This window comes from Camarhynchus parvulus, chromosome 1A (genome assembly GCF_901933205.1).
Source record: "Camarhynchus parvulus chromosome 1A, STF_HiC, whole genome shotgun sequence".
Taxonomy (NCBI): Eukaryota; Metazoa; Chordata; class Aves; order Passeriformes; family Thraupidae; genus Camarhynchus; species Camarhynchus parvulus.
This window is the reverse complement of record NC_044586.1, coordinates 35,714,352-35,740,659: the sequence shown is the minus strand read 5'-3', so window position 1 is coordinate 35,740,659 and position 26,308 is coordinate 35,714,352. Positions and strand designations below refer to the sequence as shown.

General features: G+C 35.6%; 1 protein-coding gene across 1 annotated transcript in view; it reads left to right on the top strand.

The window, feature by feature from the left end:
• The window catches only part of CNOT2 (CCR4-NOT transcription complex subunit 2), an 85,733-nt gene extending 61,194 nt beyond the window's left edge, over window positions 1-24,539 (top strand). Inside the window, exons 3-15 of the mRNA XM_030960798.1 lie at window positions 376-442; window positions 3,707-3,854; window positions 4,459-4,641; window positions 7,042-7,121; window positions 8,267-8,392; window positions 10,900-11,024; window positions 12,543-12,663; window positions 12,774-12,930; window positions 14,709-14,770; window positions 14,867-14,916; window positions 15,722-15,822; window positions 16,398-16,542; window positions 23,399-24,539. Coding sequence (XP_030816658.1) covers window positions 376-442; window positions 3,707-3,854; window positions 4,459-4,641; window positions 7,042-7,121; window positions 8,267-8,392; window positions 10,900-11,024; window positions 12,543-12,663; window positions 12,774-12,930; window positions 14,709-14,770; window positions 14,867-14,916; window positions 15,722-15,822; window positions 16,398-16,542; window positions 23,399-23,485 — 1,452 coding nt within the window. The 3' untranslated portion in view covers window positions 23,486-24,539. The remainder of the gene's footprint in view (window positions 1-375; window positions 443-3,706; window positions 3,855-4,458; window positions 4,642-7,041; window positions 7,122-8,266; window positions 8,393-10,899; window positions 11,025-12,542; window positions 12,664-12,773; window positions 12,931-14,708; window positions 14,771-14,866; window positions 14,917-15,721; window positions 15,823-16,397; window positions 16,543-23,398) is intronic.
• Window positions 24,540-26,308: the final 1,769 nt, after the last annotated feature.

Genomic DNA, 26,308 nt, shown 5'->3' with positions numbered 1-26,308 from the left:
ATCTGGTTGTATGAGGCATGTTTTGCAGAGGAAAAAGAGCTCTGATTTAAGTAAATGAGTATTTCTTTTTTCTGTAATGATGGGTCTTCTGGATGCATAGGTAGAAAACCTGAAAGATTTTAGATCTTCTGTGGTCTTTATTGCAAGTAAAATCTGTGTTTCTACAGGTAAAGTAATACATTTTTATTGATGTGTAATATACTGCTACAGGTGTTACTGTGCAGATATTTTGGGGAGTTTCTAAAATTTTTCATGACTCTGAACGAATTTGCAGTTGTTTTGGTTTTCTTGGCGTAACATGGTGGTGTCAACTTCCAGAGCAAGATAGCACAATATCTTTGTCTTTAATAACCTCTTATTCTTCTTACATTTTAGATGCTGGCATCACCATCAACATCAGGTCAGCTGTCTCAGTTTGGGGCAAGTTTATACGGGCAACAAAGTAAGAATTCTTTTTATTAATAATATGTTTATTTTATGCTAAATATATTACAGTTTGACACTCTGGAACATGCAGATGGCTTTGTTTTCTGGTGATTGTGTAAAAATGGCAGTATGTCTCCTTACATACAATTATTTTAAGATACATTTTTGCTTTGCTTCCTGTGCATTTTTGCAGTGTTTAGTGTGCAAAATATCATATTGTCACTTTATAACTGCTAAATATCCAAATACAATCATGCTATAAAAATTTCTGTGGTTTAACAGACTCTCTGAAGGAAAACATAAAGAAAGAAAGCTGAGCTAAAATGAGCCTAGTTCAGAAAACTACATAAGGAATAGAAGGAAATTATACCTTAAATATAACTGATATTTCATGCTCTACAGGAGCACAGTAGATCTTGTGTACATGCTTGGCAACTTGCATTTGGCAAAGAACTATGCCATTAAGATTATTGCTTTCTGCATCACTGTTTTTTTTTTCTTTCCTTGACAATGTCATGTGCCACTCCTATGAACACCATTGCAATAGAAGAGCTATAGAGCAACAGTCATGATGTAATGCTGCTTCAAGGACCCCCTAACTTAGGGCCAGCATTGAGAACTGCACCTCCTGGTAACTGAGAGGTGCACTCAGGCAGTGTGACTCAGATTCCAAGAAAAAGTGTCTTCAGAGAACTTTAGAGAGTCTGGACTTTATCTAGTCAAACTAAAAGCTTTGTTTGCTAGATGCATGGCCTTCCAACTTCTTTTGGCTTTCTTCAAATGGTTTAAAAAACACAGTGGCGTTTTGGGGTGGTTTTTTTGTTTGTTTTTGGTGGCGTTGGTTTTTTGGAAGGTTTTTTCCCCTATCTCAGTGGTTGTTGAAGAGTGACCCTGTAATATAAAGTGCCATTTTATTATGCTACTGAGATTTATATGAGCAGCTTCTAACCTTTCTTAGAATCATATTTGGCTCTTGTCTTATAGGTGCTGATTTTGGCACTGTTGAGCCTTTCAGACTTTACTTTATACAGATACTGAAAAAGTATATTCATTCTGTTTGTCACAGTCATTTGTTGTTTATTTTTTAAGGTCATCTTTTTAATCAACTTGGTTTTTCATTCAGTTGGTTGCTGTGCCTAGGATGTAATCTCTGTGACATGGAGACATACATGCCTACAACCTTGGAAGTAAATATTATCAGGTGTCAGTTTCTACCAGATCTTGAGAAAAAGGGGCAAGAAACTTTTTTGTTGAAGTCTTAGTTAACAATTAAAGTATTCTTTAGGAATACTTTTAAAGTATTCCTAAGTATTTTAGGAATACTTTAAAGTAAGTACTTTACTTTTAAAGATTGGTAACTGTCAGTCATTAGGCAAGATGTCATATTACAGCATCAATGTAACCTTGGCCAGTAAACTTGACCAGTAGGAAGGAAATCTGCCATTTCATTGGTCTACCTCCAACATAACCCATATAGATCTTGTCTCAGTTAGAAAAGTGGAAAAAGAAATTGTAAGAAAAAAGGGGTTTTTTTTTCTTCTTACAGTGAGTCTTTCAGCTGCTTCTCCTTGCCAGCAATATGGGTCTACTTCACTGTAACAACCCTCATCAGTAAAAAAATATAGTTTAAAGAAAGCCAATAAGAAGAAATAACCATCAGTCTAAAAGTGGCTTTGCTAAAACAAATGCTTGCACAAAATTAGGTTGAATATCCTAATTGTGGGGGTTTTTTTGTGTGCTGTATCTAGTTTGGAAGTGTATGTATTTTTTCTTTACCATTTTATTTTTAAAATCCCATGTAATTGTTAATCAGCATGAAGTATTATTTATAATACATATTTATGCTCAGTGAAATTATTCTGATGCAGGAAATTGCCAAAATATTTACAGTGAACACTTTGATGCAATCAACATTTAATGAAATGTTAGGATGCTTGTTATAGCAAGTCACACTACCTCTTAATCTGAATGTATAGAGATAAATCTGAGTGTTACACACTTGAGTTTTATTGCAAACTCCCTGGACTTGCAAATTGTAGGGTAGGATACAGACTGCAGTTCTTAGAGTGTAAAAGCTCGAATGACTGAGACATTTCTTCAGACTTTGTCCATGATAATATTTTGAGCATATGCTATGTCTGTTCTTTGCATTCTTAGTATTTAACCACGTCATGCATTGTCATATTCAGCTCTTCTTCTGGGATGTTCTACCATGGGAGAGTGCTGATCCATGAGAATTTTCTTTTGTTTGGTCTGCAGGATAAGATTTTGAGTTCCGTCAGTCTGCCTCAGCAGCCTTATGCCAAAGCAGTAGGAACTGTCACAGTCATCATTTTTTACATGCTTTGTTATTATTGCCATCTTGCACTAAATGACTTTTCTTGTCTTTGAACATAATTCTGAAACTTCTTCAACGCAGAAAAGTGATGTGAGAATGATGAAAAAACTTAATAAAGTTTTTGGACATTTTGAAACAGGGCAGTAACTGGTTATTTTCTGGTGTTCTCAGTTGAAGTAATTAATTTTTTACCTCACTCAAGTGCTTGCTTTATTCTGTCACCCACAATTGTTTGGTTTTAACAATGGGATCAAAAGTATTTCCTATATATTCTGTATGTTTTTAAATGCTGAAAGAGGGCTGTTAAAATTCTGCTTGCTTTCTTTTCTGATAAGGTCAAACTTGATCACAGACAGTGAAGTACTGCCATAAAGAAGGAACTTTAACTGTAAAGAGAGAATTGGCCTCAAATGTTGCTTTTGTTGTCCTAAAAACAGTGTTATTGTTAATTAAAGATCCATCACTTTCTTTTTTTATCAGAGATTTGCTTAATTTTTAGCAAGAAAAATCAGTGTTCTGAATGCTGGTCAAATACATACTTATTTATTCGAGAGTAATTAGCGTATTTCTTGAGTGCAGTTACTGATTTTCCTAAAATGCTGCCGCCTTCTGAGATAAATTGTAGTTTTTCATGTCCTTATTGAAAAACTCAAAATTCAATCCTTCATCTACAGTATATGTCTCAAAGGAAACAAAATTTTGCAAGTGACTTTAGAGAAATTCCTCAAAGAGCCATTCCAAAGTTAAACAGATATGGGCCTAAATTTGATAGTTGAGTTTCTTCTATCCAAACAAGGAGTTAGTTTTTACACTGCACTTTCCTTCAGTCTTTACACTTTTTTTGTACATTGTCAGCATAAATTGTTTCCATCTATAGCTGATGGAGAAGACCTTGTTCCTGATTGCTCTGTATCTCCACCCCTCTGAATTTTTTTTCAATAGGTGCACTAGGCCTTCCAATGAGGGGAATGAGCAACAATACCCCTCAGTTAAATCGCAGCTTATCACAAGGCACTCAGTTACCGAGCCACGTAACGCCAACAACAGGGGTACCAACAATGTCACTTCACACGCCTCCATCTCCGAGCAGGTATTTATCAATAGCCGATATTTCTGCCATTGTGTCTTTCTGCAGAGCTCTTGTTAAATGTTCTGCATATTTTAGCTCATACTTTACAGTCTGATAAATTAAAAAAGAAGAAAAGTAGTTTCTATGGACCACTTAACTTTGTTAGGGAAATAATACCATAGAAAAGTAAGGGTTTACTGTAAGACAGTATTTTATTTTTGTATGTAAAGGACAAATTGCTGGCAAATTCTGCTTCAGAATGTAAGAGGTAGTTATTTGATTGTGCAGTTAAAATTTTGCTATGATGTCATACACTGCATGAGAATATAAAGATATAGGTCTGAAGTGCTCATTAGAAAAGAGCTGTAACACCTTTTCATATGTATAATACTTAAGTATTTATCTAAACCTGTTGAAGGACTTGATTAGCATGTAATAGGTCATTTGGTATTTCTGAAGAAATCCAGAACTGCGTTAATTATAGAGAGTAAGCCAAACACAGTGTTTGGTCACTAAGCACAAATTAAGTTGCAACAGCTTGGAGTCCATCCTGCATTAGTAATCTAAATGAGTAGCCAAATACTGTTGTACAGATTCATCTCTGTGGATGATTTTTCTTTTTCAGGGGGATATTGCCTATGAATCCTAGGAATATGATGAACCACTCCCAGGTTGGTCAGGGCATTGGAATTCCCAGCAGGACAAACAGCATGAGCAGTTCAGGGTTAGGCAGCCCTAACAGAAGCTCTCCAAGCATAATATGTATGCCAAAGCAGCAACCCTCTCGACAACCTTTTACTGTGAACAGGTAAGGCTCTTTAATTGGACCATCCCTGTACAGCCAGAGCCATGCCAGAGACATGCTGCTCTGGAAATGTAATTTTTATCCATTAGAATAAATCTTGAAACCTGTGTCATGTATTCATGTCTGGGCAATAAACTTTGAAGCTCCTTGTAATATTCTTCTAAGGTCTTTGAGGCCTTTAAGCTAAGTTCTCTTTCTGACTATTGAATTTCTGCTGCATCCGCTTTAAAGTATGTGATGTTTCTCATGTATTCCCAAGGTTATTTTTGAAACATACCTTGAATTTTCAGCATATGCATCTGTTTTAAAATTGTTCATCTAGGACTTTGGGAAGAAGTAAGGCAAAATTTAAAAACCTGATAATTATTCTAGAAGGGAAGTAAACTGATTCAGACACAGTAAGGATCTAGTATTTAACTTCTTTAAATTCTGGAATGATACAGAAAATAATGACTTGCCATTCGTTTAAGGATTTAGTGCTCATTTGGATGCCAAAAGTTTCTCAATAGCTTTTTCTCTTTTTCTGACTCGGGGCAGGATGCTAACATCACAAATCATTAGGCTTTAACTGTGTTACAGTCCTCTGTTTATGCTTCATTCATATTGATAAACTTGTAGTAAGCACTGTCTTAGTTCTAATTATTTAATGTGTGTAGTCACAGCATAGCATGGCTGGCTGGCTGCTTTTGAAGCTCAGTTCCATTACCTCATGATCTCTGTGCTCCCAGTGACGTCCTCTTTCTTCCTTCAGGCCCTTCCTTAGAGGAGTGACTATTAGACGGAGCATAAACAAGCTCGTGGTGGTCAGGTGCCACCTCTAACCCAATCTCTTGTTTTACAAAATAGATAAAGAAAAGTGAAGACAAATGTCACAGTTATCTGATATTTCATCAGATTGTTTTGTTTTGTAGTTTCACATTGATATAGGCATACAGATACTGTTCTCAAGCACAGCAAATAGTGATCCCCTAATAGCAGTTTGCAGTTCTGGAGCATGTAAAGACTTTGTATCTTGCCTCTCATTACAAAAAATTTGCCTTTTCTGTCCTGTCTAGTGGCAAGTAGAGCTGATAATTTGAAAAGATAATGTATTTTAAAGCATTTTTGAAATTTGTGATCACAAACAGGTGAAATAGCAATATACTTAAAAACTATGTGCAGAGGACAATGATATTGGATATTGATACATGTATACAAAGTATGGTTCAAATATTATTCAGCTGTAGGATAGATAATGAAATCCCTGTGTGTAGGAACTTTTGAAGTAAAATGCTCATCTTTTACTGTTTGCATTGCTCACTTTCAATAAGCTACAAGTTTTACAATTGAGAAGGAAATACCTTTGAAACAATGACTGGCTCTTACTCCACAGTTTTATTAACCTATGGAAGTATAGTTGTATACATATCCAATAGTTAATTAAGGTGTTTGACAAAATTTTGAAATTACTCTTGGGGAAAAGAATTTATGGCATGTGCTTGTCAGGTGCATGAATTATGTGACTTTCAAGAAGCATTTTCTAAATAGTTGTTTAGTTGGAGCAATGAAAGTTTTTAGGCTAGATTTTTGAACATGAAGCATCTGAAGGTGTTTCAAGTTAGAGTTAAATGCTTTAGATTTGTAACTGTAGAAAGTTTGCATAGGTAAAATTTCCACTAGGGAACCTTTTCATGTTTTTATTTATGGAAACTTCCAAAGTATCAGCTTCTATCCTGTTACAGGGAGAAGTGGATGTTGTGATTTCCCACAGTGCAGACATTCAGAATTTCACTCAGCTGGGGGCCTGCCTTTGGGCTTCTCGACAGGACGAAACAGATTATTTGTGAAGCTGTCTGTGCAACCACAGTAGCCCTACATGATACTTAGATGTTTTCAGACGTTTTTGCTTGACTATATGAACCTTTAGCTCATGTCCTTGTGTGACAGAGACCATCCCTCTGCTCACAGTAACGCCATGTGTACATGGTCATGACAGCACACCATAACTGTTCAGCTTATAAATGAGTCGTGACAAACTTGGTCTTTTCCATGATCCAGCTTCCCACCTGCCTGTGAATGGATTGCAGCCTGACTTTTAATTACTGCATTTAACGCTGCTTCATTTTTGTATATAAAATTATTGAGTAATGATCATGTTAGTAATAACTTGTTTGTTGAGAGATGTCTTAATACACAATGGCTATTAAAAAACTAAGCTATTTTGAAGTCATTCCAGTTGACCTGATTGAGCAGTGCCTGATGCTGCTGCTCAGTGTTTTCAGAAAATAATTAAAAACCAAGCTTAGGCTAATATGGGTTGCTTAGGCTTGAAATAATTCCAATTTTTTTCTCCCCTTAATATCTTCCACTAGAAAAACAAAGTATATATATCCTTTTGTCTGACTTTCTGGATTTTTTTCACAGTATGTCTGGATTTGGGATGAACAGAAATCAGGCATTTGGAATGAATAACTCCTTATCAAGTAACATTTTTAATGGAACGGGTGAGTTTACTCTCCTTAATGCTGACCTTAAACTACAGTAGTTTTTTTTTAAATAAATCTAATTAATAATATTTTGTTCTGTTGCAGTGCAACTTTCTAACAATTTTCAGATGTTCCATAGAAACCCTGCTCCAAAAGTAGTTCTAGGTAACTGGTACTGCTTTATAGCAGTGGATTTTAATACTTTTGAAGACAAAGTGAAAGTAGTTCTGTAGTGTATTTGCTGTTTGTCACATGCCTATAGATTATACTTATTCAGTTAGAAATACAAAACAGCTCTTGAACTTGAGAAGGGTATTGGAGAAGATTTATCCATATTCTGTGAAAACATTAGGTATGTAAAAGCAGTGGGAAAGCATTTTTTTTAAGTCTCAAACTCCTTTTGAACAGCTGAATTGTCATGTAATCCTTTCAGTCAGTTGTTGAAGTTGTGATTTTTCTGTGAGAATTACTTCTTCACCTGAATTTAATGAACTAGAGAGGGGAAAATATCTTTGTCCGTAAATGATTTAGGTTCATGTGTGCTGTTGTTCCTGTATGTGGCTGCATATATGAAGCAACCTGCGGTGCTGGTGATGTCACAAGAGTGGAATGGTTTGGGCATTCTCTAGGACATTGTGACATTTTTATAGAGCTGCAGCACTGGCCTCACCTCTGTAGCATTTCCTGCTGCAAATCAAAAAGTGTTCCCATGTAACTTGCACTGCATTGGCTTTTCAGCTGCTTCAGCTTTATCTTACCTTATCTAAGGACAATAGAGCTCTTTGATGCTGCTGCTAATATGGGTTATTCTCTCAAATTTCTTCTTGATAATTCTTCAAACTTAAAACAGATTTAAAGCAAATTTAAATACCTATTCTAGAACTGAAATTTTGATCGTTTACCTGTATTTTACATGTACAGACTTTAATTCAAGACGAGTAGGCTTTACTAAATGCTACTATCTGTCATTTGAAAGCAAACTTCAAACATACTGATGCTCTTTAGGGTCACCTTGTAACACAAAGGCTGTATTTATATGTAATAATTACTGAATGAGAAAAAAGATCAACTTGAAAGAAAATACATCCTTCATTTATCTTGCTCATAATGAAGTCTCTGACAAAAATGCATAAGGGAGTTAAAAATACCTGTTTTTATTGTAGATGGAAGTGAAAATGTGACAGGACTGGACCTCTCAGATTTTCCAGCACTAGCAGACAGAAACAGAAGGGAAGGAAGTGGCAATCCAACTCCATTAATAAACCCTTTAGCTGGAAGGGCACCCTATGGTAAGACCAAACTTTTGAAAGCTCTCTGAATGAAATGAAATTTGCTTGATTCACCTCTTGCTGTTCATAAGACAATAGACAGTCTTTTCAAAAATGCCAGACAGGTGAGCTGCTAAGACTCATTTTTAAAAATGAATAATAGATACCTGTGATAGGAGACTCCCTTTCATAATTATTAGAACACATGTGTTTTAGTTTTACTGTCAATAGGGATTGTTGGGGTTTTTGGTTTGTATAGAATGATTGCTCTGAGGCTGCTCACTCTAGAAATTTCTTAGGCAATAGGTTTTATTCAAATTACATGTAGACAAGAGCTGTCTGAGTAGCAAATTGCAGAAATAGTGTTTGATGAGTAGAGGTGTTACTATGTAAAAAGTCATAAGCTGTAAATGTAATGTAAACTTTTACTGTTTATTTGATAGTCTTTGCTGTTGTACTGTTCAGTGTCACCCTTATGATGAACATCAGATTTCAAAAAATAACCTGTAAGCATCAATTATTATCACTCAGATTCCAAGTATGTGTCATATAATTCTTGCTGTACAGGTTAAAAAAATAATAAAAGGAAAAACCTTTAGGTGGATACAAATCTTACTATTTGGGTCTTGAAAAAATTCAGGTAAGCTTAGTGTGAGGTACAAAACTTTCTTTTTGTTACTGCTTTAGTAGATTTTGTTACGCATGTTGCATCAGCTCTTGTGAAAAGTTGCTTTTATAACCATAAGTTATTTTTATGACACTTGTCAAATTTTGAACCAAAAATAACCTAGTGTTTTCTAACTATAAAACACTAGTGTTTTTCAGAGATAGCTCCAACTTCAATTGAACAAAAGAGATACCACATTATCAAGAGAAAGTAGCCTCATGGATTTGGCATAACCAGGGCCCTCTGCTTAAGATAGCTGTGAGAAAGAGTTAAACAAGTTAAACTGAATTGTTAAACATGAGGGAAAAGTGACTTCCCCAGATGAAGACCCTCTAAACCAAGCATGAGTGGAGACTTAGTACAGCTTGAGGCTTATGTAAGATTTTGTCCAACATAGAATGGCTTGGGTTGGAAGGAATCCTAAGGACAGTCTAGTTCCAGCTCTGGAAAAAGAAGACGTGAAAAACTGATAGAAGATAGGAGGGACATCCACGCAGATGCACTTCCAGCACGGAGCTTGAATTCAGTATTAAACAGCACTGCAGCATAAAAATGTCTGTAATTGTTCTTTTGCTTTCACCATTTCCCCATTTTGGTGCTGGCATAGCTGTTTGCATGACTGCATGATAAACCACGAAATAAAGTTCTCCAAAGAGCTACCTGGAGCATCTGCTTAGTGCAGCAGATGAGTATGGAGGTAGAAACAGTCAAAAAATGAAAATGTGAAATACTTTGGATGTTTTCTTCCAACACAAAATGTAGAGAGCACTTCTGGTTGTGGACAAAAAAGAGCAAGTTCGAAACAGAGCAGAGACCTACTTTCCTCATGCTTAATTATTCAGGAAAATTGTACTTCAAATAACTTTTAGATGAAATAAGAATATCCATTAAAGTTAATTCATTATCAATTTTATTCATCCAGTGGAAGAAATTGTAATAACTCTGGATGAAAAGGCTGAACAGCAGAAACAAGATTAACTCAATGTTGTTTTATTTCCTTAAATAAAGAAACTTTGATCTCTAATTCCAGAACACTGAAGAAAGTCATGTGTTGTCATCTACTGAACCATTTTAGTCCTATCCATCTACTAAGAATCTTCAAAAACCAGGACCTAGACTTCCTTCTGTCTTCTGTTCTTCCAGTGCAATGTCCTTTGCAACCAAATCACTGTATTATGTTTCAGCAAAGTCTAGTCACTCTTGGGTGTGTAGTGTGGTGGCTTGTTCGGTTTGGTTTGAACTAGCATTAAAAACAAGTTCCTGTTCATTTGTCAGAATTCATGTTCCAATGTGACTGGGCTGCTTTTTTTAAAGTTAGGATCAGAGCACTGAGAGTTGCAGGCTAAATGTTTTCAGTTTTTTTACTGAAAGTAGGAGTCACTTTCATGTCACAGGCAAGTATTTAATTGTTAACATATTCTGCTGCAAGTTAGCTGGTTGTCCTTTGAGAATACGTGCTTCTGAAGAGATTATGCAAAAAAATTCTTCATGCACTTAGGGGACGGAGAAAAAATGTATTATACTTCTAAAAGCAGTACATCCTTATCAGTGGATTTACTCAAACACAGCTTTAACAATGCCTGTAAAGATTATTTGATTATTTAGATGTGCGAAACAGGTGCAGTGGATGTGCCTGTGAATTTAACCCAGAGTGTGTCTCAGCTCACACTTAAGTAAGAGGCTTTAGTCTAATATGTGTGGATGTTTTGAATGAATATGCTTTGTTTTGCTTTACCTGTTTCTTAAGTCATCGCTGTACAGCTTGCGCGTAATGAAAATGGACAATAAGCAAGATCAGCAGTAGAAAAAGTTTTTACTTAGCAGTCATTTAATATTATTCTTGCTTTCATTTTGATGATAGTTGGGATGGTAACAAAACCAGCAAGTGAGCAGTCCCAGGACTTTTCAATACACAATGAAGATTTTCCAGCATTACCAGGCTCCAGCTACAAAGATCCGACATCGAGTAATGATGACAATAAATCTGTAAGCAAATCTTAAATATTCTCTTATTTTCAATGTTCATACTTCTTTTGATGATTATGTTTTAAAATGGTCAGTGATTTTGTGATATTTGTAATAAGATATTTTCAATTTTGCCCTTCTAAATTAATGAGAGATTTTGTATAAGCAGCATTTAAAATGTAATTATGTAAATGGAATTTCTCAGTAAGGTTTTTGGTCCAAACAGTCACCCTGCTTGGACATATGAAAACTTATTTTTGAGAATTGATAATATTTTTAAGTTGACAATTTGTAATTTTTTTCTATCAATTGTAGCTCATCTTTTTGCTACTGATGCCTCTCATCAGTAGTAGCAATCTACACATTATAAGATTTTTTCTTCAAAGTTGTCCAGTCCTTTAAAAGTTAGGCGGTACAATATCTCTTTAAGGTGAAATGCTTAATGGAGATGTGGAATCAGAGGGAACAAACTCTCTTAGTAGAGCATTGATGACTATATTGTAGACTAGTGAGGTACATTATATCTTAAGTATTGGTATAATTGTTGTGCAATAGATATATAGCATAGAGCATAAGATTATGGGCTTTTCTTCATTGTTTACTCTGAAAACTTTGTAATAAATGCTATTTTATGCAAACAGTGAATAAAATGTGGATGGCAGAGGACACTTTCCTACAGGATTTGACGAAATGTTCAAGTTTCTGATTAGTTTATTATTTCTAATTGCAAAAAATATGTTAATGACAGTGCCATAAATACTGGTGAATAAGTAGTAGACATGACTACAAACTCATGTAAGAACTAAAAAATGAACTGCTCAAAAAGAGACATGAGGAAGTCTGGCCCCCAAGTGTTGTGGGCAGTTTTATCATGAGGAAAATGTTCTGATAGGTTTAGTACTGTGTACAGTAAGGAGACAGAGAGTAAATGTGATGAAATGTGTATAACTGTAGGCTTGTTATAAAGACTATGAAAGAGTTAGAAGTTATACACATGGCAAATATATTTTGTCAGTAGGTAGATTCCTGGAGCATAGTCTGTTTTCTTGCCAGACACAGTCCGGCATCGTGTTTATATCAGACATGGTGTTTATATGTCTTTCCTGATAGCTGCCAATGTGCCAGTTGTATGTTGCTTGCACCTGAAATTGGCTTGAGTATTATTTGTTACTGTGTCATGGAGTGTTATTCAGGAGCAGGACTATGGGGAGCATCCATGATGTGGTGAGCCAAAGGAACCTCTAGTCACAGGCTCTTGGGATATCCACTGTGTATTCCAACTCGAGTGTAAGATAATTTATTCTTTCAGACTCCAAACTTTTAGCCTATTAATAGTAGTTCTGTATGACAGGTATACTTTGGAAAATGGTTAAAGAGTACGTAAGGTTTTTCAGCAGAACTCAGGGGCTTCAGCTTGATGCCATTTGTTGAAGTGACTTGTACTGGCTTAGAGTGCTTGACTGAAAAGATATATGGTCAATAAGTATTTCCGTTTTGGTTTTTTTTCATCATACCAACTCTGCAAATTATCTTTAATAGAATTTGAGTACATCAGGCAAAACATCATCCAGCACAGATGGGCCCAAGTTTCCTGGAGATAAAAGTTCAACTACGCAAAACAACAACCAGCAGAAAAAAGGGATCCAGGTGTTACCTGATGGTATGTGTCATTCCACTTTTTCTGCTTTAAAAGTTTTGACAGTCATTTAGATTACCTTGTTGATTCCTGTACTTCTTAAAAAGAGAAAATTATTTGTTCTTCTTTCCCAGGTCGGGTTACCAACATTCCTCAAGGGATGGTGACGGACCAGTTTGGAATGATTGGCTTGTTAACATTCATCAGGGCAGCAGAGACAGATCCAGGAATGGTACATCTTGCATTAGGAAGTGATTTAACAACACTAGGTCTCAATCTCAACTCTCCTGAGTAAGTTTCTGGGATTTAATCCTATCTTCACTTTTGTTTTTATTATGCTGTCATTCATAGTCTGTTCACTTAGTCCACTTGACTATTAAACCCGCAAGCTGGTTTGCCAAATAAAATTTGAAAATGTAATGACAATAAAATAAAATTTTCATAACAAAGAGAATTGTGCCTCAGGGCAAGCTTTCAATAAACCTAGTGGCTTTGCTTATTCTCTTAACTTCTTTAGGACTTTTTTTCAAGGAGTTGACAGTATATTGTTTATAAATGTAATGTATACATTCCTTTTCTAATAATAATATTCCTTGGGGATATTTACACTTAACTCTCAGCAGTTTGGGGATAAATTAGATTTATATAGTGTAATAATGAACAGAACACCTGCAGTGTTAGGCTGCACTGAAGATTAGTTTAAATGAAAGTAATTGACTTCCAGTGCCTCAGTTCACCTAAATAAACTAGTTTAGTCATCTAGGTTTGCTATAGAGGCAGTGGGAAGAAAAGTAGTTAGTGACTGCACAAATGCTAGAAGTGCTTTAGACACAGGGGAGATGCATAACCAGCCAACCCAGGGTGCCTTTCTTTTTACACTAATTATTGAAGGAACTCAGATCAGTTTAGACAAAACTAGTGTCTTTCAGATGACTGCAGTTGTGAAAAAAAATTAATTTCTGGTGCTCTTTCAGCTGAAAATCTCACACCTTTTTGTTTTATCACAGATTTATATAGTGTTAGCCTTATAGACAGAGTACTATATATATTTTAAGGTTTGCACAAAATACATTAAAAAAAACAAAGACCAGACAGCATACACACGTAGTTTCCATCTTTCATAAATTTATATGGAGCTGCATGCAATCAGGGAAGCTTGATGAATGTGGCTATCAAGCACAGGAAAAATGCCTTCTTATTATTCTGCTTTTCTTAGCAACTATGCTGTAAATAACTGTATTTTTAGTATTTAATTACAGTATATAGTGTATTTAGGTTCTTGAATGGAGAGAATAGGAGCTAACATTTGATGCAGACAGTTCCTATACTATAAAGCTGGTTTTACTTCATGCTGCAGAAAAGCTTTGCAAGCAGCCTATGCAGACCTTGGTGTCTGGTCTGCCATCTTTCCTTATGTTAAATGTTCTTCCCTTGCTCTGTGGATTGTTGTTTGAAAAACTAAAACTGTGTCACATATGAAAAGACAAATGTTTCTGCCCTATGTGGTAGTTTGGTTGGTAAAGATCCCTGTGTGACATAAAAACTTAGCACAATGAATGTTCTTTTAGAAACAAAATCTTAGAATTTTGTCTATACTGCTAGTGGCTTAAATTATCCCTTCTAACTCCTGTTTTGAAGAAGAGTAAAATCTTTACTGGTTAGTTTTAAAAAGCAACCTGCCAGTACAAATTTTTGGTCCCCTTTTAAATCATAGGTTAATAAATCAGAACCCACCAGGCTTGTGACAACTGTTCCTAGTTAAGTTGAAACCCTGCATAATAACACTGGATACCTGAAAAAGGTTGGGACCTCTGGCACCTAACTGGAAGGAAAGATGGATTTAAAAGAAAATTTTGACCCTGTAGTTTCCCATGGCAGTTTAAATGCAACGTTGCTCTGCATATTAAAAAGAAAAATATGCTTTAGGAAAGTTTCCTCTTAATCTTCTCACCCCAGCTAGGGATTTGGTTGTGTGATATAGCTCTTCGGTTTGCAAAATTGATTATGGAGGAGTTAGTTGGTTGGTTGGAGGTTAATTTTTATAAATTTATGCTTTTCATTTTCTTCAGAAATCTTTATCCCAAATTTGCATCCCCGTGGGCATCATCACCTTGTCGACCTCAAGACATAGGTAAGAGAGAAATAACTATTAAATTCAGTATTAATATTTGTAAATTATATTCATTTACATGTCTTAATAGTTGCATCAATTCCGATTCTTTTTTAGACTTCCATGTTCCATCTGAATACTTAACTAACATTCACATTAGGGATAAGGTGAGTACGTGTGTGTGTGTGTGTGTGTGTGTGTGTGTGTGCATTTTTTGTTAATTTATTACCAGAAATTTTCTAAATTTTCTTTCAGATAGATGTTCAAAATCAGTCCATTTTGTGCATGTCCTCAATCTTTCTAGAAGCAGTGTTGAGTTAACAGGCTGATGGGACACATCAAGCACCCATCTTACAAAAAGAGAATGGACATGCAAAAGAATAGCTAAAAAGCACAGTGTGTTTTTAAGAGTTTGCCCTTCATGTGAAGTTGAATTTTTTTGTGATATAATTCAAGTGGCAAATTAAATTGAGGTATTTCTTCTTGAGATAAGCTCAGAATTGTGTTCTCATTTATCTGTTGCATTCCATATCTACATGAAAAGGGATTTTTTGAGATATGTTTTCTTTCAGCTGTTTGGAGGGATCATTGAAAGATAAGAAATTTTGGTAGTGTTACTTAACAGGGCGAGAAGGGAGCAAATGCATACAGAAGTTGTGGTTTTGGGTTTTTTGAAATAAAATGTGTAGATGGGAATACACAGATAACAGGGAGAAAATTCTGTCTTGCTGGTTTGTTACATCTCTATTTTTCTATTGTATCCTTTAACTTGGAAAGATTAACTAAAAGTGAAGAAAAATCGATTGTTTTAATAATTATTACTCCTGTTGTATTAGAATATAATTTTCAACACACTTAGAATAGAAGGATGGAAGTTCTGGATGTATTCTTATGTTATTTAAGTGGGGTAGTGTGTTTTAAAACATTTACCTATTGTGATTTTTCATCCTCGTTTTCTTCAATCTTTTGCAGCTGGCTTCAATAAAACTTGGCCGATATGGAGAGGATCTCCTGTTTTATCTCTATTACATGAATGGAGGAGATGTATTACAGCTATTAGCAGCAGTAGAGCTGTACGTTCAAACTATTTTGTCAGTCTTATATGAGTTAATCTATTGCTATAATGAAATGGCAAGTGTTAAAAACAAACCTAAACAAAAACCAGAACACCCAAACAAGTTAGATATTGAAAGCAGGGAACTTAGTCAATCTTGAACTGTAAAGCTTTTTTTAGAATACCTCCTCCAACCTTGGTGTCATTTTGTACAGAGTTTTTTTACATTTGTATAGTGGAAATCAAAAGCCCATCTCATGTATTTTGCCTTACGAAGCACTGTGCAAAAAATGGCAGGTGCCAGTCATTATTGAATATGTAACTTGCCTGTCATCAACCAAATAAGAACCAAGTAAATGCTCATAAAAAGAGTTTGCTCTTAGAACCTACCAGACTTGAAGTTTCTTGTGTCTTTTAGTTTGAGGTATAAGAGCTGTATGGAAGAAGTATGAAATCACAGGTTTAACCATGTCGTAGAAATTTTGTTTGGGATTTGAATGCATTGTACAGTAAATATTGAAACCTTTAAAGTTAGTTTATTAAGTTAGTTTCAGGTAACTAAGAATTATTTTTCCTTTCTATCACAAATGAAAGATTTAACCGGGATTGGAGATACCACAAAGAAGAACGAGTATGGATCACCAGGGCACCTGGCATGGAGCCAACAATGAAAACCAATACGTACGAGAGGGGAACATATTACTTCTTTGACTGTCTTAACTGGAGGAAAGTAGCTAAGGTATCTCTTTTCCTTTGTGTAGATACTTTAAATACACTGTCAGCCGTGTATTTTTACAACAAGAGTAAAACACAAAAATCTTCACAAAAATCTCTGACTTTTTATTCTCCTGTTATATAGGTTCATTACCTTAATTTCTGATGTCTAAGAGAAAAAAGGTTGTCCAAGACGCTTGCTTGTGGAAAATAAGGAGCTGTCTCTCTTATTTCCAGTTTTCTTTGGGAGTTAGAAGGACACAGGACTTCTTTTAGGAGTTTTGTTAAAATTTAAAGCTCTTCCCACAGCATAGAGTTGAAGAATGGAAAGCATTATTTGGCATTTTAGAAATTGTACTTGCAAACATTTTATTACTTTGTTTTAGAAAATTAAATAGGATGCTACCACACCTCACTTAGGAATTTAAAATGGATGTTGGATGGGTGCAGGGAATGCTTTTTTGGTTTTTGGGTACAATCTCTCCTTAACCATATTTAGGAATTCCATGCTCTGTTGTTTGAAAATCAGAGTTCTTTGAAATAAATAACTTCTCCTGAGGAGGAGGCATATTTCCATGATGCTTGTTTTCTATACTGTAGACCAAGAGGCATTAAAAAATCAGAAAGCTATAGCTTCTTCCCTCCCCAGCTGTCATAATCTATTGGTCCCATTCTGTCCATTAACACTGTCAATAATGTTCTCTGTCAGACCATCTGTAGATACTGTATCGCACTCTTCTTTTCTATAAAAAACAACAGCTCAAATCAGATTAACCTTGAAGCCTTGAACTCAATAGATGTGATTCCAGCATGTTGTAACTATATTTTGTAGTTCCACATGCTAAGGTATTTCACAGAATAAGAAATCTTTTCACCTGCAGCCTGCAGCCCAACTTATGAATTGTTTGCTGAAAAGGCATTTCATTTGGAGATTAGGGAACATTGCAGGAAATAGTTACATGTCTGTTGATGTGTTTTTAAACACCTATTTTAAAGAGAATAAAGTTCAGTGTCCTTCTCTGTCTATACAGCCATTTGGTATCTAGACATGAGCTAGATACATGATATTTTTATTTCCTCCCTCACTCCACCCAGTAATTTTGCATAGTTTGTGCAAGGTCCCCTCAGGAGTTAACATTCCAGTTACCCTGAAGGATACGGAAGGTTCTTTAGTCCAGTTGCACGTGTGACTCCTTGCCTGTGCTGACTTTTTACTGCTGCAGGAAAACCCAGGAATCTGTAACTGACAGTTTTAATGGTGAGCCCTGCTATTACAGTTTTTCCTAAGTGCAAGGTAATTCCAAAACTTCTAAACAAAAGTGCCACTTCTCAAAAGGAAAACACAAACAAAAGGAAGCTTTTTGTTTCTACTTGAATTACTCATTTGCTGCATGATATACTTCCTTAGGTTCCCCAAGATGCTGTTTAAAGTTATTTTATTATTGCCTAAGATCATCAGAGGGGAAGTAATTACCTTTAGAAAGGATAGGTTTCTTTTCTGGAGTGAAATGAACATGTTCTGTTTATTTACAAGCAACAAGCCTCATGTAGTTTCACATATCAATGGAATTGTGGTTTTAGTTTGTGTGGACACACAGCATTTATTTTTACTAGGAGGAAAAAGATAATGCCCATTGTATAAGGATAATAATAACCTCTTCAGTGTCTCATTTTTCTGTCTGTGGTAAATGTATGCAGCTGCTATTTGATGCTTAGCATTACTTTAAGACAGTATTGTCTGTTTAAAATCTTGAGTACTATTCTGAAACTCAGGATCCAGTGCTTGAGTGTTGTACTCACCATCCTCCTGCTGGGCATTTCTGAGATATGGAGAGACTGGAGCACTGCTGTTCTCTGAATGGTTTTTCACAAGGTCTACATAGATTCTCTTTTTTTAATTTGCATGATGATAGCAATTCCCCCAATGTTAAGAAGCAATTGATAGCTAGTAAGGAGAGAGATAGTAAGGAGAGAGATAGTATTTTCTAAACTTTTGTACTTGTAGTGGTATTGCAACAAGGAATGTGATTATTTTATTTATTCTCCCCCAACGTCCATAAGAAGCAATACTATCTTTTCTTTAGCTGTGTGTATTCCATAATGTAAAAAATTGAACTGGAATATTATTTTGAAATTTTTATTTAACTTTGAGCTGGCAAACTGAGCATTGGTCACAGGAAGCTAGAGAATGATTTTGGGGAAAACTGAGATTTTTGTTGCATGGAAAATGAGTTGCATACTAGAATTAATTCTGTGACATTTTCACCTTTGATAAATAAATAAGAGCTTAGATACATGTCATGTGATCATAGCATTCCATGGTAATGTTACCTGTGGTATTAATTCCTGTAGTGGAATTCCTCTGAGGAAGACTAATACAGACTCACCCTAACAAGAACAGCAATATTTGGTAACACCGTGTTGCTTTGAATGCAAAGAAAAGTACAGCAAAGTAGTTTTTTTCTAACAAATGCAGAAGTAATTAATAAATATTTCAGGAAATTAGACCTATAAGGAACTGGAAAAGAAAGAATTCTGATGAATTGCAATCTCTTATTATAACTGTTACATTATTAGGGGATGCTGGGAATATCAGTTCCTTAGAAGGCCACAATAATAATTGCTGCTGAACAGTTTCACTAGTCCTTTATTGAAGCTGGTGTACAGGAATACTTGCTCATCAATTACTGTCTCATATGTGCATATTCAGTTATTTTTCAAGGTGCTTTATAAATTTGGTTCTTGTTCTAGTGTAGATGCTCAAATATAGGGCAGCACATACCCTAGTATGTGTGCTTTGCAGACATAGTGTATTTTGCATTATGAGCTTACATATTTATTGTTCCTATTTTAAATTACACTGCAGTATGAAATATTGCTGCACTGAAATACGGCAGTTTACTTTAGATAGCACAACTAAATCTTAAAACTTACATTTTTAGAAACATAAACCAGTTGTTACATAGTAGATTTAGTGTTCTGTATTGGACTTAACAAAAGCAAAGAAGGCTGAATAACTTCTTTCAAGAAGAATCAAATAATATTTTTATCTTTTTTATTAAACTGTAGGCTCTACTTTTGTATTCTTAATGGGTAATAGACTGAAGAAGGAAGTTCAGCAAAGTAGCAGAGTAATGAGAATTCCTGAACTACTAGGAAATAAAATTAATTCTGATTTGATACATGGTAGTAAAAAGTAAAAAAAAATATTAATTATAAACTTCAAATTCATCTTAAATGCAAAATAAAAAGCAGAAAAATTCTCATTGCACATGTTTGTTACATGGTTTTTCATCCTAGGGCGTGTAGAAAGTATACTGAGGTTAAAGACACAGATTTTTTTTTCACTGAGGTTTTGGCTATAGTTTGCTGCTGTTGAGGAGACATGAGAGAGGAGGGGAAGTAGCTCTGACACCAAAAGTGCTTTCTACAATTGCACATTTACTGAAATTCTGAGTTAAGTTGTCTGAAGTAAGCTGCTGAATTTTCTTCTTACTTTTCAGTAAGGAGAATTAATTTAGAGTACAAGATTATAAAACCTTTTTACATTGATGATGTAGTTCTAAAACATGGAATTCTTCATGGGAGAGAAAATTAAATTTTTAAGTGTTTACTTGCTTGTCAGGGTTGCTGTCTAGACTAAATTATTCCCTATCCTGTCAAGATCAGTATTAATTGAAATAATAATTTCTATTATAATTACTAGAAAGTTAAATGTATTATTCCAGTGAAGATGTGGCATAGTATTTTAGCTCAGCCCCTAAAGTGGGTCTTTGCATCCATCTTTAAGTCAGTATAAATGCTACTTTTAAGTTCCATTGGGAATTTTTAAGCTAGCCATGGGATTTCTACTCTGCTCTCATGGACTTACACAATCCAGAATATTTTGTCCTCAGGCCTATTCTGCTAACTTTTTTTTGTTTAGTTTTACTCCATAACTGCTATGGATCATTCTAAGCAATCTGCTCCTACCTTAAGTATCCTTGCCTGTTACTGTTTGTACATGTACAGACTGATGTAACTTTGCTATCAAAGCAAGTTTTCAGGATGACATGAGAGGTGATTCTTTTCTTTGCATAGAACAATATATTTAGTGTCACACATGCTGTAAGTTTTCACACACATTCAGTATTCATTATTCCTGGTTAATAAAGGGTATTTAAGTTTTAATTCTTATCTCCCTGTGGAAAAGAAAGCAATTTAGCACATTTATCAATGGATAAGTGGGATTTTTTAATATCTGTTTATGTTAAATAATACCACTGCTGCTGTTGACATCCTTAACTGTAGTGGCAAAAGCAAAAACATAAAGTATACCTGTTGTAAGTATTTTCCCCTATGTAATAAATAATTGGCTTTTAGTTTCCAGAAATACTGGTCAGGGAATTCTTTTTTAGGTATTGTCAGGCAGAACTTCAGGTGTTCCTACATGCTACTGAATATTGAATTTGAGCTTTACTGACACTGGGATGCAAATCAAGGCTGTTTTAAGCCTGTTTATTTTAACAGTCAATGGCAGTTTGAAGTATGAACTCACATACTTCTAGAGAAAATTTGATAGGGAAACATACTTCTTCTGAAGGAGGGACTTCCAGTTTGTGGGACGCAAAGGATTGCTCAGCCCTCTGAGCATTTATTCCAGACACCTTGTTAGCAGCTCCCACTGCCAGTAGAGGCTCACAAAAACTTGAAGTTTGGAAAACCCTTCTTGAGGATACTGATACTCTCTGGTTTCTGATACTTACTGTATCTTACTGATTTAATTAGCAATTTGCCAAGGGTCATTTTGAAGGCATTTCAGAGCTTGTGGAAGCTCAGTTAACTGATTGAAGCTGACCATAGATGGATGGTATCTGCTGGCCCTTGCGTGGTTATGTGCAAGGAAGAAACTTTGACGGCCATGAAAGGCAGAGAAAGCTTGAGCAGTATCTTTTCTATTATAAAATGACTGCAGAATTACTGGAGATCATTGAATCATAGAATGATTTGGGTTGGAAGAAACATTAAAGACCATCTAGTTAAACCCTTGTACCATGGACAAGAACACCTTCCACTAGACCACATTGCTCAAAGCCCCATCCAACTTGGTCTTAAACACTTCCAGGGATGGGGTAGCTGCAGCTTCTCTGGGTAGCCTGTTCCAGTGCCTTGCCACCCTCATAGTGAAGAATTTATTTCTAATACCCAATCTAAATGCTGCCCTTCTTCAGCTTAAAGCCACTTCCCCTTGTCCTGTGCTCTTGCAAAAAGTCCCTCTCCACCCTTCTGTAGGCCCCCCGAGATCCACCCAGCCTAATCCAGCCTTTGGCACCCAAGTACACGTATGGACTTGTACCCCTTGACCTCACTTCTTACCCAAGGGGGGACGTGCAGCATCTCTTCAGTCTCAGCATTGTGTATCTGCCCAAACAGAGCATACACGAACTGGCATGCAGTTATTAGGAGGAATGCCAGAAGCAATTCACTTGTGTATATATGACCTAAAAAAGCCCAAACAAACAAATGCAACACCTAAATGAATAAATAAAGAACCCCCAAAAACCAACCAAACAAACAAAACCCAACAACAACAAATCTTTGGTTGGAGTAGAGAGCTGGGAACTAGAAATGAAGCAGATGTGCAGCATTTCAGTACAGATGGCTGTAACTTCACATAGCTTTTGCTAGGGTTTGCCAGTTTTTTAGGGACAGTATTCTCAGGGGAGTGCACAATGCTTCGCATTTTCCACTACTTTGTTTCTTTGCCATGCTGAATGTTCTTTTTATGCTAAATGGACCTTGTTTTGCCTTGAAAGAAGAGAGTTATAAGAGTTGGATTTCCTAGATTTTATTTCTGTTCTTGCATTAATGTAGTGCAGATTTACATGTACTGAAGTATTATACTATTTAATCACTTTAGAGAGTGTTCTAAAATAATCTCTTCATTGCTCATGTGTTTTCATCTCTGTGTGAAAATAGTGGGCTAAGTTTGCTTTGCAGATACAGATGTTGTTCTGCTGAGGTTCTCCACCAAATTAGATAAAATAATTTACTGTGCATGTCCAAAGTTGTTGTTGCTGAATTACCAAGAGGTACCCCTAAGAAACAGTTCTGAAACTTCTGCTTACCCTGTTTCTTGAATGACGATTAAATGGGATGAGACACAATTAAACTGCGTAAAGGGTCTGAATAATATAATATTTCAGGTTTGGTGGGTCTAGAGTGTAAATATGAGTATGAAATGTGGAGGAATATTTTGATGAATTTTGGCTTAAGTGGGTCTCAGTACTTTGTACCTGGACATTTTCACAGAATCATTTATGTTAGAAGAGACCTCTAAGATCAAATCCAGCCTTTGACTGATCACCACCATGTCAAACAGACCTTACTAAGTCAAGTTGTTTCTGGAACACCTCCCTCTGTCCATCCTGAACCTCCCCTGGTGCTTCATGAAGCTTTTTGGTCTGGGAGTATGACACAAAAATATTCCCAAACTTTAGTTCATCTGGAATAGGCCTCTATACTCTGTCTCTCTGAAAGACAGCTTTTGTTTATAATTCAGCTCATGCTGCGACTGTGTATTTGTGTTTTGTGTATGTGCATATATAAAATTGTTTGAGATTATAACAGGGGTTCTGAGAGTCATGTAGCATTCAAAAGAATAGGAGAGTCTGCATGTTGTGGGTGTAAAGGCTTAGGATTGTTGTAATATATACTTTTTTCTTCTTAATATATGGAACTCAAGGTAGCAAAGTCACATGGTTTTGCCTTAGGATAAGTTAGTACTTGATCTCCTCCGTATTTGTGCTTTTCAAGTATGGCTGGGAGACCAGGTGTTCACAGGTAAATGATACATTGTTTTATTTGTGTTTGTCTTTTTTTCCTTTTTTTTTTAATTGTAGGAGTTCCACCTGGAATATGACAAATTAGAAGAAAGGCCTCATCTGCCATCAACCTTCAACTACAACCCTGCTCAGCAAGCCTTCTAAAGACTTCCCTTTTCTTGGGGTATGGCTGTCTCAGCACAATACTCAACATAACTGCAGAACTGATGTGGCTCAGGCATCCTGGTTTTAATTCCTTGAGGATCTGGCAATTGGCTCATGCGAAGGGTCACCATTTGAGGTCCTGCCTTACTAATTATGTGCTGCCCAACAACTAAATTTGTAATTGTTTTTCTTTAGTTTGAGCAGGGTCTGAATTTTTGTTTTTGTTTCCTTTTTTGCCAGCAGACAAGCTTGGGTCTGTAAAGACAAGCGAGTACACTGACAAAAGTTTACCACTTAGTTTTCCAAAATGTAAAAACAAAAAAAAAGAAAAAAGACAAAAAATTAGACAACAAAATTTGCATTGTTCATTGTAGCACTATTGGTAATAAAAAATGTTTGTGCATTTTTATGTGAAGATCCTTCTCGTATTTCATTTGGAAAGATGAGCAAGGTTTGCTTCCTTCATTTTACTTCCCCTTCTGTCTTTGAAAGGCAGTTTTCGCCAAGCTTAATGCAAGAATATCTGACTGTTTAGAAGAAAGATATTGCCACAGTCTCTGGTTAGTTTCCAGGGTTGTGTATTACTGAGCTTCATCTTTCCAGAATGAGCAAAACACTGTCCAGTCTTTGTTACGATTTTGTAATAAATGTGTACATTTTTTTTAAATTTTTGGACATCACATGAATAAAGGTATGTATGTACGAATGTGTATATATTATATATATGACATCTATTTTGGAAAATGTTTGCCCTGCTGTACCTCATTTTTAGGAGGTGTGCATGGATGCAATATATGAAAACGGGACATTCTGGAACTGCTGGTCAGGGGACTACTTTGTCGCCCTGTGCACTAAAGGGCCAGATTTTCAGCAGCCAAGGACATCCATACCCAAGTGAATGTGATGGGACTTAAAGAAGTGAACTGAGACAATTCACTCTGGCTGTTTGAACAGCAGCGTTTCATAGGAAGAGAAAAAAAAAAGATCAATCTTGTATTTTCTGACCACATAAAGGCTTCTTCTCTTTGTAATAAAGTAGAAAAGCTCTCCTCACTGCAGTGTTGACTTTGATTTGAGATTGTGAAATTATTTCTTCAACAATGAAAAATGGAAAAAAAATTGAAGTATTAAAACTACCGAGCTGTACAGTGGTTAAGACACTTGAAGAGTCTTTTTGCTGCTGACAAGTAAATTTATGAGAATTTCATATTCTTTTCCACAGTAAAGTTTCCATGGCTAAAAACTTTGGTTAACCTTGGTTTCAGATCCCCTCTTTATAATAGCATATAATTTTTAGAAAGGTGGATGGGTGGGTACCGTGTCAAATAAAGGGAAGATGCTTCAAGAATTCGTCACTTGGGAGAAGCTTGGGTTAGAGCTGATCACAGCTTAGTTCCATGTTGGTGTTTTCCCACTTAAAACAGAAATACCTTTCCTTTGGTGATTGCTATTACTTGAACTTCCAGATGCAAATAAACATGAATATAGACTGGTTCTGAAAACTGTAACTGTTCTGAGCAGAGAAAGAAAAACCTGACCGGTTGGGATGGTTTTCTTTTTCTAGATATGATTGCCCCTTCTCATTGAGTTGCCTCTGGTGATGCAGATCATTGAAAAATACCTGAAATTACCAAAGCAAGACATGTTAGTGAATCCTGGGATTTTTTTTTTTTTGCATTTTAACCCATTTTTCTATGTAGTGCAAAAACAGCTTGTTTGCATGTATTTGAATTATGCTTGGAAATTGGACCATTAGTGACCTTGCTGTGGTTCTGTATCAGGTGTATGGCAAATCTTAAATTCTGAACTTTTTTTAATATCTATTTTAACATGGTAAACATAAAAATATTATTCTGTTGATTATATTTTTTTCTATTATTAAAGCAAAGTTTTCCCAGCTTGAAAGAAGAGAATGGTTATAATCCATATAATCAACACAGCTGAAAAAGATCGTGGCTTGTTCTGTTTCTCAAACCAGAGCAAATTTATATTTGGATAATCAAATATATGTTCTCAAACATATTTGATTATCCAAATATAAATGTATAAATTTTCAGAATGACAATTTTCCAAAAGCATGTTGTTCCCGCTACAATTAATGTTACAATTTTTTACTGTCAGGTTCATTATGACCTGAGCTTTTGGGTTGCTTTTGGTTTGGTTTTTTTGGTTGGCCTTTTTGGGATTTTTTCTTTTGTAAGGATTCCTGAAGTGATATTTCCTTCTTCAAATCGAATGTCATTATTTCTCATGTTTATGGAAATTAACAACATATGATAGAGGGAGTAAGATCAACTACATTAAAATGCTAAATACCTATGACACTTCTAAAAACAATTAAGCTGAAATTGGGAACCTAAGTTCTCCCAAAAAATACTTGATGATACAGTTGCTTTCAGCTGCCCAGTGTTTCAGAAAGCTGAAATGCCTGATTTTGGGAAACTTCTCACCGGTGAGCACAGAACTGGTGCTTTGCTCCTTCCAGGTAGGAGAACAGTCTGGCTCTCGTTTATCAGTTAAATAAGTATGTATGGAGACTTTAAAATCTGTGACTTAATTTCTTATTACACTGTGGGTTGAAGCAAGAGAAACAGATATAAACAGAAAACAAAGTGTAAGATTGAAGCAGTTTCTTAACTGATACCATATTAATTTTAACAATTGAAAAGAACATACTGCTTTTTTTACTGAAAGGAAGAAAACCTCAGCCCTCATGTACATACTCACATGGCAAATGGGTGACTGAATTGCCCTGCAGATTTTCACACTGACAATTAATGTCTGAGGCTTATTTAATGTGTTTTTACATTACACTAACACTAT